Source organism: Pinus tabuliformis, chromosome 2_2, assembly GCF_031772625.1.
Source record: "Pinus tabuliformis cultivar Carrire ecotype Pingquan chromosome 2_2, CPIR1, whole genome shotgun sequence".
Lineage (NCBI taxonomy): Eukaryota > Viridiplantae > Streptophyta > Pinopsida > Pinales > Pinaceae > Pinus > Pinus tabuliformis.
The window spans coordinates 253,097,593-253,115,102 of NC_142300.1; the positions used below are offsets into that span (position 1 = coordinate 253,097,593).

The window sequence follows — 17,510 nt, forward strand, 5'->3', positions numbered from 1 at the left end:
AATGACCATCGTGCACAACACCGCAGTCACACTGATAATTTTGTCTCCAGGGGCATGTAGCAGAAATCTTGATACTTCAAGGAAACCATGATACTCTTGCGATTATGGTGCTACAACTTATTGCAATCGAGAATTAATGACTTAATGTATGTCAAAAGTATCCGGCCTTCGGTTCACGACTGAATGACCCTTCTATTCAATAACATCTATGCAGGGTTTATAGCCTCCTCAACCCTTCAACGCGGCCATGTCCCACCGTGATTGAGAATCATGTAAGGAAGCCCACAACCGGCGAAACCAACGATCTCAAACCAGACACGATAGATGCAAAAAGGACCCGGATCCAAATATAGATCTAAATCCATTCCTTGAACTAGCACTAGGAAAATTTATAAAATAAACCAACTAGGGCGATATTAAATACCACCGAAGATGGAATAAATCCCACCAAAGTGCCTTACATAAAGCGTTGGCAGGATACCATTTTGATAATATCGAGAAAAGGGAATATTAAAAATAGTCAAATTGTTGAGTGATTTTCATGTCAAATATAAATTGTTGAGGATTTGTAGTGCTTCTAAGATGATGGGAAACCTATACACAAATTCCACGAGAAATCGATCTAATATCTTTGTTTAAACATTAGGCAATTCAATTCAATACCTACCAATAAGAGTTGCTTCTTTCATTTCCATATTTATAATAGTTTCAATTGGATTAGTACAGATACGAGCAACATTTACCTCATTAACTGACGGGACTGAGTTTGCACCATCGACCATTTGTGTGTTATCATCTTTGCACACCTCTTGGGAATCATCATCAATTTTTTTGGCCACATGATTTTCTTTGTACTCATCATCTAACTCAATAATCTCACTAAGTGGTGACAAACATTCTGTAGCAATTTATTATTCCCTTTCATGCCAAACTATCATTCTAACCTGTTGTGGTGAATATGTGATAGCTTCATTTTCAATGGGTGTGAATTTTCTTAATCCGTCCTAAAAGGTTTTTTTATGGTTTTCATCTTCAATCCTTGCTTCCTGGTCCTTTACTACATTTTCATCTTTGGATTTGCTATTCCTTTTTCTATTTACTGCCTTTGATGATACCCATGTTTCCATGTGCTTCATCACTTTTGCAAAGGTTTTGTTATAGTTTTCAAATTTCTGGGCCAACAATTCTTCTTGATTTGGAAGCATTTTTTCCTTCTTGTAGTTTACCCTTTGAACCTGACAACGATCCAAACAATATTCTTATATATATATATATATAAATTGAGTATCTATTGAACAAGAAAAAGGAAACACATGTTATTTAAATGGCATCCATTAGCAATATGTACTAACTTATTTTTCAGTCTCCCTTGGTAGAGTTCTAACACTTGATGCAATTATATGATGGCCTGTAGTGAAGAGATCCATAGTATGTCTCCCATGTTTAGTCAATGGGTGAAAGGTAAGTGAACTGTGTGTTATCCATCACCATTTTGGTTGCTCTAGCGTGCTCTAAAGTGACAGTGCACAACCTAGCACTATAAACCAACCCTTGACAACCTTGAATAGAGGCATCATGACCCTTGAAGGCAAATAAATCCCCTACCTTGAATTTAGTCTCCTAGAACCCACAAACTGCTAATGGTTTAAGCCTTAGGCAATTCGTATCAGTCAACAAATAAGCTACAAACCTTCGAGAAATGAAGAAAGGGATTTTCAACTTGTCTCAGTAATGATTTCATTCCTTTCCAATTGTAAACTTGACCAAGAATGAATGATATATGTGTCCCCTCTATTCACCTATGGAAAACCAACCTCTAACACAAGAAATTCAAGTAGCAGTTTGGAGTGGAACTGGGTCTCCTTTAGTTCGAGTTCTTTAGAAGCTATGATTGGGAAATAACTCAATTTCTCTGTGGTTGGCTTTCCCAATGAGTTATCCTTCAACTTTGGCTTTGGCAGCTTATGAGCTTGAATCTTTTTCCCCCACGAATTTTCTTCAACCCGAAGGATGAAAATGATAAATAATGGATTAGAGATTTAACTGATAAAACCTCTTCTACCTCAAATTTCTAGAAAATATTTGTCTCCTTTGTATTTCGATAGTGAAATCTGAGTGATTTCACTCTCAAATCCAAACTAGGGTGTCTAGTTTCAATGTTGAAGTTTGCTATGGAAGCTAGGGCTCCAAAACCCTAAGTTTCTCCTTCAAACTCTCTCCAACAACTCTTTCTCAAACTCACAAATGCAAGAAAAATGGATGAGGAGAGGCCCCTTCATTTCCCTTTTTATAACTCACTTACCTTTTCCATCTAATTATATATTTAAAAGTAATTTTCATTTCTCTATTTAATAAAGTGACTTTTATAAATTCGTGAAAGTCACTTTTAATGCCTGAAAATGCTTGATTTGCCTTGATTTGCCCATTAATAACTTTGATTTACAGAAATCGTCGGAATGCAACTAAACCAAGAGAAAAACATGATTAATTGATCTTAATGATGAAATATGGTAAGCGATCCTAGTCGGATCCATAAAACTCTTCTAAAACCCTTCCGGCCCACTAGTGGAGTAATCCAACTCCTGTGACCTAGCTAACATAAGCTCTCGAGAACCCTCCCACTCTCATCACAAGATAATGTAAAAATTGGGGATATTACACTTCAATCCAAAAGCACTTCAATTTAATTTCACTTAGAGAAAAATCTTTAATTTCATATATGTTATCTTCCTCTGATCTTTCTCAGTAGCAAATTCTCTCTCTCTGGTTTTCTTATCCAAATGTTATTTCACCATATCTCTGCTACTCTTTCTCAATTATTTTTTTAGATGTCAATTCTCCTTCTGATCTACAACTTCTTACACAACAATCCTTTTCTCAAAATAATCAAAATATCTTTCTCATTTGCTTCATATTTCTCACATTTTGCAGTTTCAGCCTTTGACAAGTACTCTTGTGCACACATTGTCTTAGCTTGTACTTAACAATAAATCAAGTAATTTTGATTTTCTACAACACCGCTCCCTGTCACAAATTACTATAACTCTACTTGTCCACAATAGTATTTCCATTGTCATTGCATGAGAACACTCACAATTTGTTTTGATCCCGTTTTATAACTAAAAACTTCAATATTTGGCTCCTTGATTCAAACATATTGTATTTCAAAGACTTAATTTTTTGTGCACCCGAAACCTCAATTTTTAGCTGTTAAATATTTGATTTCTAAACACATTAAGTCACGTGACCTAGGCACTAGAGCTAAGGACCTATGCCTGAATTCTTTTCACTCCCTTGATTGCCCAGTGCTCTAGTACCCTGGGATCTATCAACTACCAACTCTTCTAACTAATGAAAGTTTCCCAGTTACTCAAGCAAACACATACTACATTCCTTGGTTAACAAAGTTGATTCTTTTCTTTGCATGGAAATACTTAAGTTATCCATGTATTATATGGACACCATCTTATGAGGTCATCTTTTAATAAAATAAAGAGGGAAATAATATTAGTTGAATTTTGATGACTTAAGTTTATGGTTAATCAATTATAATAAACCCTTAAACCCTTACTAATATGGATTAATGGGATTAATGGATTTATAGGTTAGTATATTATAATAATAAAGGTTAAAGTGAGTTAATATGTTAAACACAAGCAATGTTAGTAAATAAATAAATGATTATTTTTGTTAAGGACTATAATATATTTGAAGGATAATGTGTTTAAAGCCATAATTTATCAAGAAGTATTAAGGATGACGTGTATTCATGTATTTGTGGGTTAGCCTATTTGAATTCACCATGTGTTAAAAGAAAATTATATTAAGGGTCATGAGGGTTAAGAGTGATAATGGGTTAGGTTATCAAAGATTTAAAGGCGTTAGTGAGTTACATGATACAAGTTATAATTATGAGGAATAAATTATCTAGGTTCGTAACAATTAGAGGATTCATTGTATTGTGGTTTTTTTTAGGGGTTATAGTTCATCAAACACAAACTTTGTTAAAGATGATGATGATTTAGCAATAGAGTGTTTTGTGGTTTTTTTTTGAGGGGTTAAGTGCATCAAACATAAACTATGTTAGAGATGATAAGGATTTAGTAATAGAGTATTTAGGGTGATGATGATTTAGTGTTAACATGTGTTAAGGGGTTAATGCATTAGGGATAATGTGTATAGGGTTAAGCTAAATATAAGAATATAGTGTATTAGAAAGTTAGTGGGTTTAAGAGTCAACATTTAAAGGTGCCACAACATGTTTAGAATCCTAACCTGTCTTATTCCACATGGGGTAATGTGTTTAAGGTCAAAGCAATTATAATGATATAATGTACTGGAAGTTAATGGGTTAAAGAGATACTGTCTAAATACATCACAACATGTCATAGTCATAGTATATATAGGAGATATAATGCGTTTGAGTTCATAGTTGCATGTTTACGATTACATGTCTAATGTCATAGTCATAGCATGTATAAGAGGTATAATTTATTCGAGTTCGTAGTTGTTTTACCTTTCACAGTTAGATAAGTTAGATAACTACAACAACATTTCACCAATACAACTCTATTAACAATATTATTACTACTACTCTTCCTGTATTATTTATGTTTTTTTTAATTATAATCTTATTTTGATATAAATAAGATTATTGTGAAAACATAAAGTCTGATGTCCCCTCTCATTTTAAAACGATATATATATATATATATATATATATATATATATATATATATATATATATATATATATATATATCACATTTTTTGGAAAAAAAATAATTGAGTATGGCTCCACTACAATAGTTAAGCTACAAAAAAAAGTCTTCTATCATTCAAAAGAACTCTCCTCCATGGACTTGCCACGTAGTTATTTCATATGTGAAACACTCTTCAAATTTAATGGTTTGTTACGATTTTGATTTGCAGTGTAGTTATTTCAAATGTGAAACACTCAAATTTAATGGTTTGTTATGATTTTGATATTTTAACTAATATTTATAAATAAATAACTTTTTTATTGTTTATCACTTTGTAATAGGGAATTTGTCCATCAAATTTCATTAAAATTAATATTTACCAATAAAGAAAATTTTTAATTGTTTATCACTTTGTAATAGGGAATTTTTCCATCAAATTCCATTAAAAGCACTATAAACAATGTAGAAACCTCAATCACAAAAGAGGTATAGACAATGTAGAAACCTCAATAAAAAAAGAGCAATAACTTTTTCAATCCACAAGGTTTATCACTTTGTAATAGGGAATTTGTCCATCAAATTCCATTAAATGAACTATAAACAATATAAAAACCTCAATCACAAAGAAAACAAATTCCATTAAAAGCACTATAAACAATGTAAAAACCTCAATCACAAAAGGGCTATAGACAATGTAGAAACCTCAATCACAAAAGGGCAATGGCCTTTTCAATCCACAATCTCTCAACAAAATAGAAATAGAAATTATTTATGAGTTAAAGTTGGTTCCCTTTTATGTAGTGTAAAGTGTAAATAAAAGAATAGAAATGATTGAAAAGTTAAAATTTGTTCCCTTTTATGTAGTGTAAATAACAAAAAGATAACAAGATGTAATGTAAATAACAAAATAGAAATGATTCAAGAATTAAAGTTTGTTCCTTGTATGTTTTGTTCCCCTTTATTTTGTGTAAATAACAAAAAAAAATACATAACACCCAGGTAAACCAAGAAAAATTATTTTAAATATCACATTATTCTCATTCCCTTTTATGTAATTCCCATTTATGTAGTATAAATAACCCAAAAAAATAAAAAAAATACATAACAAAAAAATAACAAGACACCAAGGTAAAATTATTTTAAATATCACATTATTCTCATTCCCTTTTATGTAATTCCCATTTATGTAGTATAAATAACCAAAAAAAACAAAAAAATACATAACAAAAAAATAACAAGACACCAAGGTAAACCAAGAAAGATTATTTTAAATATCACATTATCCTTATGTAGGTAAACCAAGAAAAATTATTTTAAATATCACATTATTCTCATTCCCTTTCATGTAATTCCCATTTATGTAGTATAAATAACCCAAAAAAGCAAAAAAAAAAATAACAAGACACCAAGGTAAACCAAGAAAAAATATTTTAAATATCACATTATTCTCATTCTCATAAAGTTTGTTCCCTTTTATGTAGTGTAAATAAAAGAATAGAAATGATTGAAAAGTTAAAATTTGTTCCCTTTTATGTAATGTAAATAACAAAAAGATAACAAGATGTAATGTAAATAACAAAATAGAAATGATTCAAGAATTAAAGTTTGTTCCTCGTATGTTTTGTTCCCCTTTATGTTGTGTAAATAACAAAAAAATACATAACACCCAGGTAAACCAAGAAAAATTATTTTAAATATCATATTATTTTCATTCCCTTTTATGTAATTTTAAATATCACATTATTCTCATTCCTTTTTATGTAATTCCCATTTATATAGTATAAATAACCAAAAGAACAAAAAAAAATACATAACAAAAAAATAACAAGAAACCAAGGTAACCCCAAAAAAATTATTTTAAATATCACAATATTCTCATTCAATGGACAAGCTAGAAACACATTAAACAAACACTAAACAAACACATTGTACAAACACTAAACAAACACATTAAACCATGGTGGTTCATATTTGCCCTTCGTTAATAGTCACCTGCCTCATCGACTGACGTAATAACCATCCATGATTGGCTATTTTCTTTCCATCTTATATATTAAATATCACATATTCTCATTCAATTCAATGGACAATGGACAAGCTAGAAACACATTAAACCATGGCGGTTCATATATGCCATTCGTTAATAGTAATCTGCCTCATCTACTTAATAACCATATGTTTAAATATTTAATAGCTGCGAGTGGCGCCAATTTTCCAGACTTGGTTTTCCACAAATCTGGAGCTCTTGACAAGGAACGAAGACATGATTGCACGCAGAATTAAGAGAACCAAACTAATCATTTTGTCACGCACTCTGTAACCCTATCTATCCAACCAGATTCCAACCCAATCCTCCCTTACCTTATAAAGAAGATACGGTGCATTAACGCTTCCCAAGGAAGAAAGTTCATGATAACTTTCACATTTCTTCTGAATCAAATTTCCACGGCAAGACTCTTTTGTCTTTTTAATTTAAATACAGCGATGATATCGTCTACCGGAATGGCAAGGAATTTCCTCGTTGAAATGGAGTTATCTACACACATATGCAGTCAACATACCTGACAAACAAAGCAAAAATTAAAGAGAGAAAAAGCATGACGGAACCACGCATCAGCTTTGTGTATCCGTTACATACCATAGATAAATCTAGCTTTTTTAAAAAAAATATGTACTGCGCATCCCTTCAGTGTCAGACAAAAATATATGATCTTCTTGTCTCCGGCCCAAACATATCACTGATGAAAAATTTGGAAGCCCAAACTATTGAAATTATCAGCACAGCACGTCTGAGAGAAGCTTATACCGACGACCCAGTCCACCTTTGGTAGGGCTGCTCTGAGAAGGAGTACGGGGCACGTTTCTGCAGCTTTCATCAGACATATCGCAGTCCTGTGTGGGACTCGACGGCTCCTTGCTACCTCCAAATTTGACACGGAGTTTAGGCGTGAGCTTAGCATTAGCCTTCCTGAGTTTGTCAGTGGTTACCGATGCGGCTACCTTCATGGCACTTGCTTCACTGGCAGCTACCCCCTTGGCCTTCCTGCTATCCATTTCCTGCAGTTCAACATTCCTTTTCTGTCTCTGATTTTTTTCCTTTTCTTCTAAGTCGAGGCACCAGTCACATACATTTAAGCCGTCTGATTCCAACTGATCAGAGTACAATCTGCTGCAATATCTGCAAAGAGTGGCGGCATATGCACATACAAGAAAAACAAAAGGGTATCATATGAAAGCCGTGTGGATAAAAGAACATTAGACGCTATGATTCTTGAAATTGCTGTGAAAAAACGGAGACTCACATGTGTTGAAATCGGTGGTTGCATCTTTGGCATCTGAACAATCTTTCCTGAAATCCAACGTCGCCACACATGGAGCATTCTCTTCCCTTCCATTTCTTGGTATTATTTCTAGAGCTGTAGCATTGGCTTTTATTTGCTTCGAGATCCAAACTACTCGAGCGGCAGCTATTTTTCTCCATGGATGCATGCACCTTGCCTAATGAACCGTCACTCTTAATACTATAACCCTCACTTTTAATACTATAGATACATTACGTTTGCTGAGGCCTACAAAGATCGAAAGAGCTTGGAAAGTTCTCGGTCAGTATCTCTGGAAAGGTCTGGACTCAATCAAGGCCTGCTACATTGGTTCGGTGAAAGACAATAGTGGATCCATTACCTGTCAAAATTCAGAAGGCTTCTGGCATCTGTATCCAATATTAGCATGATATGCTTCAAACCAAAGCAAAAGAACGGCCACATGGCTTGCTTCCTGACGCAGGACATGACAGAGTTATGGTAGGCAGTCAACTTTATGACAGCGTTGTTATATACGTATCAGCAGAAGCTGACACAACATCCGTTCGGGAGAAGCAAAAGGTGAGCAGCAGCCAACTTCTTCCGGTTGCTGCATCATGTCATATGTGGTCCTCTCACGCTCGTCTATCAGATGCGAAGTCTCCCCCGGGCTCAAACTTCGATTCGTACATGAGGTCGATGCGAATGGTTGACACGACAGCTGTGGTTAAGATCTCGCATTTAAGAGTGACCAAACACTCGCTTCCTCCGCCTTTTGCCATGTCTTTGATTTAGTTGGGACTGTATTGCCGGCCCTTGAATTTTTAACTTGCAAGTATGCTTTTAATCAGTTAAAAATTGATAATTTTAAGGGTTAGTTTAATGGGTAGAGTTTTCATGATTTTTTGGTATATGTTTTGTTAATCATGGTTACTAAATTTGTTGAGTTTTCATGTTTTTTTGGTATAAGTTTTGTTAATCATAATTACTAATTTAGTTTTAATTGAGATAAAAGAAATACTAAAATTAATTAAAGGTAATTAACAAAATTCATAAATCTATAGTTTATAATTTAAGTACATGGATTGTTAATCACTTTGCTAATGGAACTACTTTCCTAAACAGGAATAAATGTTTGCTGGATAGGGCCAACAAAAAGTGAAAATTTATATGTAAATAGCAATTTTTATTTTACCATGAAAAAATGCATATTATGATGGATTTTCATGCATGTTATGATGGATCCCAATTTTAAAGGTGAGTCTTATTTTGTAATGTAAGTAATTCTAGAATTGAGAAATTTATTTTTTCCCAATTTTACTTTTGCCCTAGAACCTAAAAAGCAATAAAAATCTAATTTTGATAAAAAAGAATGGATTTTTCTATATAAATTAATTTTTTATATGGAAAGATTTTGAATAAAATAAATTTTAAATATTAATTTTTTAAATATGTATATATCCAACATTTTACATAAATAAGTCTGAAAGTTATGGAAAATTTTTAGATTTAAATTTAAAAAAATATAAGTTTTAAAAAGAAAAGTTGAGTATAGATATTTTTTGGTGAATTCTATTTGGAAGGTTTTTTATTATCTAAAATTAAAAGTTATTTAAAATTTAAAATATATTAGAGGGAAAATTAGCCACATACCAAAAGTTTTTAAAATATATATTATTGAATAGGAGTTGTCTATAATGCGACTTTTTGAGATTCCGGTGACGGAATCTGGCGGAAGAAATTGAGATGAAATCATGATTTGTTGCAGTTAAAATGGTTTTTTAACTGCATATTCGGATTCAGCACCCTGAAAAACCCCTGGGACGCTTTCATTGTGCAGAAATTAGCTATCAAACTTGGATTCCAATAAATTACTGCCGGATTTTCACCGGAAAAAATAGCCGGAAAGGCTTTCAAAAAGTCGCGTTAAAGACTACTGCTTATTGAATATGTGTTTAAAGTATATATTATTGATTTTTTGGAAATGATTTTTTTTCATTTGACTGTCTAATTCGAATCCAAATTCTTAGTAACTATGCTGCTAATAAGCTAAGAGGATGTAATCCCTTGGATGAAACAACAAAAACAGTCAGAAAATTGCTAAATTAACAATGTGGATGATTATTATTAAAATTATCTAGTGGTTTTTAACAGGCAAGCTTTTCATTGCTATCTAATACTTTGAGTTTTGTGTTTTAGATGGGTAACATGATTTTTTGATTTAAAAAAAAAAAAAAACTACACAAAAACAACTTTTTATATACTAAAAGATTTTGTTTAATTAATTAGAAATTTGAATAAAGAAACTTTTTATGTTATAAAATACAAAAAAAAATTCATTACAGATTAATACGTGCAAATAAATATATCTATGGAATTTGCGTAATTTGCGTCCATAACCAAGCGTACCGTGAAGGGCAGAACATAGGATGCTGGTTGATCTGTTTGATTTTTAATTCAGTCTATCTATAAAATTGCTGCACAAAGTGATATTTTGTGAAAGCTGCAACCCTCTTTTTAGGAAATGCGAGGAATTTTCAAATACTAACCAAAACATGCCATCATGCCAAGTCTCGATTCACGCTGTAAAGGTCCCATGCTTGTAGTTATTGTGTCGAGAAAATAAAGTACGGTCGAGACTCATTAGGAGAGACTGACCTCCGGTGTAAGACTTCGTATATTCTTTTTGGTGCTTAATTTTCACGACAAATATGAATACATTCCCGTACATTAACGGTGACGGGGGACCAAAGATAGCGAACGAGAGTGGAAAATGGTTGTCCTAAAGACTTTACGCAAACCAGACACGACCTGAACATGCCAGTCTGGGGAGAGTACTTGAGTCGGTGCGTCAAGCTTTGTGAGTCTGTCCGCTTTAGATTCTATTTGGAGCGGACGTCACACATACCCCACCACTGAAAATACAAATGGTATGGATGGGCAAGAATTAAGAGTAAACTCAAACTGGAGAAATTGGAATAAATTTAAGTCTCAAACCAAGCTTTGACGAACCAAATTTAATTAACCACCAAACAGGAATTAAGAGTAAACTAAAACTGTAGAAATTGGAATAAATTTAAGTTTCAAACTAAGCTTTGACGAACCAAATTCAATTAACCGCCACAATTTTGTTGATATATTATTTATTTTTGTTGTTATTAGAGTGTAGATTAATTGGTTTATACGATGTTTAGTTTTCATCCGATTATTAATTTAAATCTCATCAGGATTAGATATAAGGATAACCTTTTAAGAAAATTAAATTATTCCAAAAAATCTTATTTTAAATAAATTATTATTCCATTCAATATAGCATTGAGACTTACTTAAGTTTAAAGTGATATATATATGATTAGAAAATATGATATTTTGAATATATATATTATTTTAATTATAATTGATTAGAAAATATGATGTTTTGAATAGATTCAAAAGAAAAAATTTAATATTCTCATGTTTTAAAATTACAATTTTAAATCGTTATAATGTTTTTTATTAAATATAAAAGTAAATATCCCATTGTTGCGGAGTTGAAGATGATCTATTTAATAAACTTGGAGGACGCGATCTCTTATGCTCATGATCTGGAGACACATGTTGAGGTTTAATATTTTTTGGGTTGAAATTGCAATTTTAGATTGTTAAAATAACATTAAATTATAATATGTTTTTTGTTAAGTTTGGTAAGATTTTTTTTTATTCATTTATAAAGAAAATTTATACTACATAGATTGGTTATATAGTCTCAATTTGCACGGTTGGGGAAATCAAGTCTGTTGGTCACCTATCCACATTGTATGCAATTCAGTAACAAAAGAGTTTTAGTCTTTCTATCCAAACTATATAAGTCTTTGATTCATGTCCATACTCTAGAGATCTACCTATACATATTCTTGCATAAGGAAATGTAAAAGCTACTCGCATATATAAACAAACTTAACAGGGAGATTGTCTAATCATTCTGATCAGTTGAAGCCGATTGGAGTGGCACTAGGTCTTTGGTGTTCGAACCTGGCATCTCTTTTAATTCTAAGATACATGGGATGTGCCTCTCAATTCTACCAAGTCTGATATCCTGCTTGTGCAGTTGAAACTGCACTTTCTAGAATTCTTGTTTATAATTCGACATGCCTTGGACAGTGACAACCATGCCCACCAAAATCTACTTCATAGCCTTGCCCAGCAGGTTTTCCATCAGCCAATACATGTATAAGGTCTGCTTAAATTGGGTGATCATGCCTCTAATGTTTCCAGGGTCCGGGACAAGGGTCCTCCAATCCTCCATTTCTATGTCCGTCTCACTTTGTAGAAAATTACAATTTTAAATTGTTATAATGCTTTTAATTAAATATAAAAGTAAATATCTCATTGTTGGTGTTCATAAGGAGTTGAGGATGATCTATTTAATAAACTTGGAGGACGCGATCTCTTATGCTCATGATTTGGACACATATGTTGAGGTTTAATATAATGCTTACTAAAGCCATCTCATTATGGTCATTTCATCTTCATCCTCCTCTTAGTTCCGTTATAATTTTCCTAGTAGTGAAACATCACATCAATTAGAGTGATAATAGTCCTATATTGAAGAATCATATCAATTAGAGTGATAATAGTCCTATATTGACCATGAGAATCTTGGTTCTCTCATTGTAAAAGAAGTCTAATGCCTCTACTTTTATTATTAACCGAAGCTTGCTATGGGTATATTTTCTTGCATCTAATCATCTCACTCCGTGTTTATATATTTTACTATGCTATTCGAGATGGCTTCTCCTCCAACTTAATTATTTCCCCTTCAATTTCTCTTTCACTTTCTTCTATGGTTTTCTCAAACTTCTCATCTCCACCTCCCTTCCTTTTCGCTCTCCAGCTTGTGATTTCCCATCATCTCGAACCCTTTCTTGCTCTCAGTTCCCCCTTGGCTTTAATGAGGGGTCAATATTCATTGGTATGGCCACTCGCTCCTTGAATTATTTCTCATGTCTCCCTTGTCCTACTATACATCGTTGAGGTCACTCAGACCCCATCTTATGTAGTAGTAGGGAGGATTTCCATCCTCACACTTGTACTAAGGCCAATGTGGAGGCATTGGCCAGCCGCGATTGGTAATATACCATCCAACCTTTTTGTGAAGAAATTGACGAGGCAAAAGAAGAGGCAATGGTCAAGAACAAACTCTTGTCAAACATTAAGGTTGAGGATAATGTTGTGCAATGGGTCCCTCATATAAACAACTTACATTCCCAATAATCTCAATGCATGTAGATTGTATATTTATACTAGAAAATTAATATATAATGGGAGAATTTTTAGTTGAGTGAAATGAAGCTGAAGAAGAACTTTTCCTATGCATTGATACTTTTCACCAATATATTAACAACATGGATGGAAACTTCTCAGTGATGGCTAGAAGTTGGCCAAACTAGACTTTCACATTAGTGATGAAGTTGATTCAATATCAACTCTCACCCGAATGGACACCCCTCATGGTTAATTGTGATAGCTTTATTTATTTTTTATGTTTGCTTTTTAGAAGAATACACATACTTAATACACTAATAGAAAGACATTTCTATAGGGTTTTAGTATACCTATTTAGAGAGTCACATACTTTAGTACTTAATTTAAATAATTTCAAACACATGGCACTGTGAATTATGACTGATTTGGTTTCCCTCATGATCAATTAGAGAAAATGAACAATTTTTATAAATTGACAAATTTTAAGTATATATATATAGAGAGAGAGAGAGAATCTTTATTAAAAATTAATTTAATTTGTAATTTTTAAAAATAATCAAAATGTTACATTTTTAGTAATTTTAAATATAAATCAATAATACAAATTCCAATTAATTTATATTAAAATGATAATTATTTTATGTTTCTTTATTATTTTTATTTTTCAAACTTGTGGGATTAAAGTGTGACATGGGAAACCATGATCGTAAATTCAAAATTCCAGTTTTTTAAAATAATTAAAATTTTTAATACAATTTTTATAATTTTAAATATAGTATAAAGGAAACACTTATTATCTTACTCTCCTAATTGAATTTTTCTTCTCCCCTTGAAAGCATGCTTATAACTCAATATTTCATGTATAAGAATGAGTTAAACAACATCGAAGCTAAAAAGTGTCATGAAATTAGTTTTAACTCTAGCCAAAGCCCCACCTCTAACTCAAGCGAGAAAGACATATGGTTGTCCAATCTTGGTTAGAACATTCGAAGATAAAGGAGGAGATCATTTTGCATAATAAGGCTAATATTAAAATTATAGTTACTTCAAAAATTAAGGAGAAATTATGTAGTGATAAAGAGTTAGAAGAAAAATGAAACTAAGATATTATGAGGAAGTCATCAACCCCAATCTATAAAATGGAAAATATCTCTTTATATTGTCTAATGTTAGGAATACAATAAACATTGTTAAAATAAGAACAAAGCTTCACGAGTTTCAATTCCCAAATACCATTGGATGATAAAGTTTGTCACCTTTGACATACTAAAAATGTTGAAGATAAAGAAGACTTTCTCTAATATTGTCCATCTTATACTCACATTAGATTTAATTTTCTGAATATTTTCCACTGTATCAAATTTTTTGACTTTTTAAATTAAAAAAACTATAATGATCTTTAAACTTTTTCCTAATAATTTTTTAATGTAAAAATAAAATATCTATCAATTCATAATAATCGCTTACCTTTTTAATATCCAATAACTATATCTATTTTAATAATAATAATATTATTATTATTATTATTATAAAAGTCCAATCAATTTTCAATTAAATATTTGAAAAAGAAAAGTGTGTGCATTGAAAACACACACAAAGAAAGAGACATCGGGTCATGCTCCAATATTCCCCAAAAAGGAAAATTATAGTTTTATCATTCAGTAATGAATCACTATCTTCCAAATGATCTCTTTATATAATATAAGATGACCATGATGAATACATCATATTTGAAAAATTAGTTTCATTATTTCTTCCCTAACTATCTACTATAATCTTTTTGTAAGATGTCCACGATTCTTTAAAACAATCTTCAACCCTATTTTCAATCCTTTTTTTCCATGTCGCATTCCTATGTATAATTTTTAAAATAACTCTACTTACAATATTTTTCATGACATTATTCATTTGAACAACACAAATAGGAATGGTTTCCCTTTCCTCAGAGATATTTAATTGATTCCTTTTACATCTTTTCATTTGTCATTTTTTAGTCTTCAGTTTTCCAGATCTTCTTTCTAAGTCGTTATCATCATCTCATTTCATGTTAGTAACACACAGAAAACGATGAAGTCCATATAAAAGAGTATCTATCTATCATAATACATGAGTTTCAAGCCAATGTATCTATTTGTTTTCTAAGAAACCTCTTCTCTCACGTGATTCATTAACCATTTTTCCATCACAAATATGCAATACTTGTACCGATTTCTCCTCGTGCACGTCATCATCATCATTTTCTTAAGTCTACAACTTACCCATAACCCTGTTGTCGATGCTCTTGCAATAGAATATTTTTTATATTAATTTAATTCATAATTAATGATAAATGTTTTCATAATGCATTGATAAATTCAATTAAGATATTAGTAAGTTCTGAAAATTATTCACTTATTTTTTTCAATGATAATATAAATATCTCATACCCAGTTATTTGATGGCTATCAATATTCACCTTACTACTGAGCCATTGATGTTGTTACTAACTATATATAAAGGTTGTTGGATTTTAATGGATTTTAATGTTGTTACTTGTGGTATAGATGTCGTTGAATTTTGGCAGCTTTGAAATCCAACAACTTATTTATAACCAATAACAACATTAAATATTAGGAAGCAGGTGGTTATTAACCATCATTTAAAAATTTGGTATGAGACTTACTTCTTTGCAAATCTGATGACCTTTATACAACCAGACAGAACATTAAATGTTGGGTACAAGGTGGATATTGACAATCATTAAATAATTGGGTATGAGACTTACTATGTTTCCTTCGTAAGGGAAGGGGTGAATATCTTATATCTCACGACTTTTATATCACCAGTTGTAGCATTATATTTCAAATACTATAACCTCATAGCATTAAATGTTGAATAGAAAACTTGGTATGAGACTTACTAGGTACCCAGTGATAATTGTCTTTACTATTACTGGTTTGATAAATGGGTTATGATATATTTCCCTACTGTGTAAAAAACTTAAGATAAAGCAAAGAAAGGTTTGAATGATTTTTCCCCATAAAATTAGTAAAACATATCATAATTTAATTTACCAATGCACTATAACACCTTCCACAATCCTAAATTTTGAGTAGCAAGGGGTATAAGGCTTGCACTATTCAACATTTGGCCTCTAGAAGAACCCTTGAAGACCGATAGAGTTCAATGGTCATTTAGTCTTTTATTTCCCAACATATGCATAAATTAAAAAATAAAATTAGTTCCTATTGGAAATATTTTCCTATCTAAATTCGTCTACACACACACTATGGAGAAGGTATTAGGTTACAATTCTATGGACAAGATATTAGGTTACTATTTTTAAGGCTGGAGATTTCTATTAAGAGAATATCTCAACAAATCCAAGCCAACTTCAAATCAATTCTAATGTAAGGATTATTTCCAACACCCCCATTTAATTCTTACATTTCAAATATAATATAGAAAACACATACAATAGTGGCATTTGTTTGATCAGGTCTTCATCAGCACTTGCACCCACTCTGGAATCTCTTACACAATGTTATTTCTTTAACACCACAAATTTGAGCTGCCAGTTGACCTCTATTTAAAATATCACTGCTTTTGACCATCAATGATGTAGTTGTAGGATTGGCGCTTCTTAAAAACTCCCCAAAATAGTCTTGATACTAAACCACTCTCAAGACATGCTTCCATCCTAGAAGTATGCATCAAAATACATACTTCTAGTTATATCGGTAAGCAATCTAGATATTGAGCGTATCTAATAGTCAATTATACAATTGACCCCTTTCTTTGACATACATAAGTACACACAAAGATAACCTATAATTGACTTACAACAAGAACCATTAGCACTATAACATAGAAAAACAATACTATATTCTTAGAAGAGTGTGAGAGGCTTTGCTTTGAACTTACTCTCACTACTATAATCTGAAGAATCTTCAAAGATGGTATCTAGTAGGTCATCAGAGTTGGCTATGTAGGTAGATTCTTTTATTTTTCCTTTGAGAGGAACTTTGGCACAAATTTTACAATTCATTGTTGTATGCCCATTTTTCCGACAACAGAAAAACTCAACTTAACTCTTTTTTTATTTATTTATTCTACCCTTGGAAAATAATGCAAGTTCAACTTGTGCATTGACTTCTACTTCTACATCTCCTACTTCCATTTTTTTTCTTCTGCTAGAAGTATTGGTATCATTTCATCCAGTGTTCGAGAGGAATATTAACTTAATGTAAAAATGGCATTGTCATACTTCGAATATAAATTTCTTA

At 31.8% G+C, this 17,510-nt stretch overlaps 1 protein-coding gene across 2 annotated transcripts; it reads right to left on the reverse strand.

The window, feature by feature from the left end:
- Positions 1-7,137: 7,137 nt before the first annotated feature.
- Positions 7,138-8,385, reverse strand: LOC149192244 (uncharacterized). 2 transcript variants are annotated; one of them, XM_089406346.1, is made up of 3 exons: positions 8,005-8,385; positions 7,509-7,880; positions 7,138-7,263 (listed from the first exon to the last, which is right to left on the reverse strand). In XM_089406346.1, exons 1-3 carry the CDS (start codon positions 8,181-8,183, stop codon positions 7,239-7,241), a joined length of 576 nt encoding a protein of 191 aa, XP_089262472.1. In that variant the 5' UTR covers positions 8,184-8,385; the 3' UTR covers positions 7,138-7,238. The 2 variants fall into 2 exon arrangements, with proteins under 2 accessions (XP_089262472.1, XP_089262471.1); XM_089406345.1 differs by having other exon boundaries at positions 7,138-7,880; positions 8,005-8,384.
- Between the last annotated feature and the right edge of the window lie 9,125 nt (positions 8,386-17,510).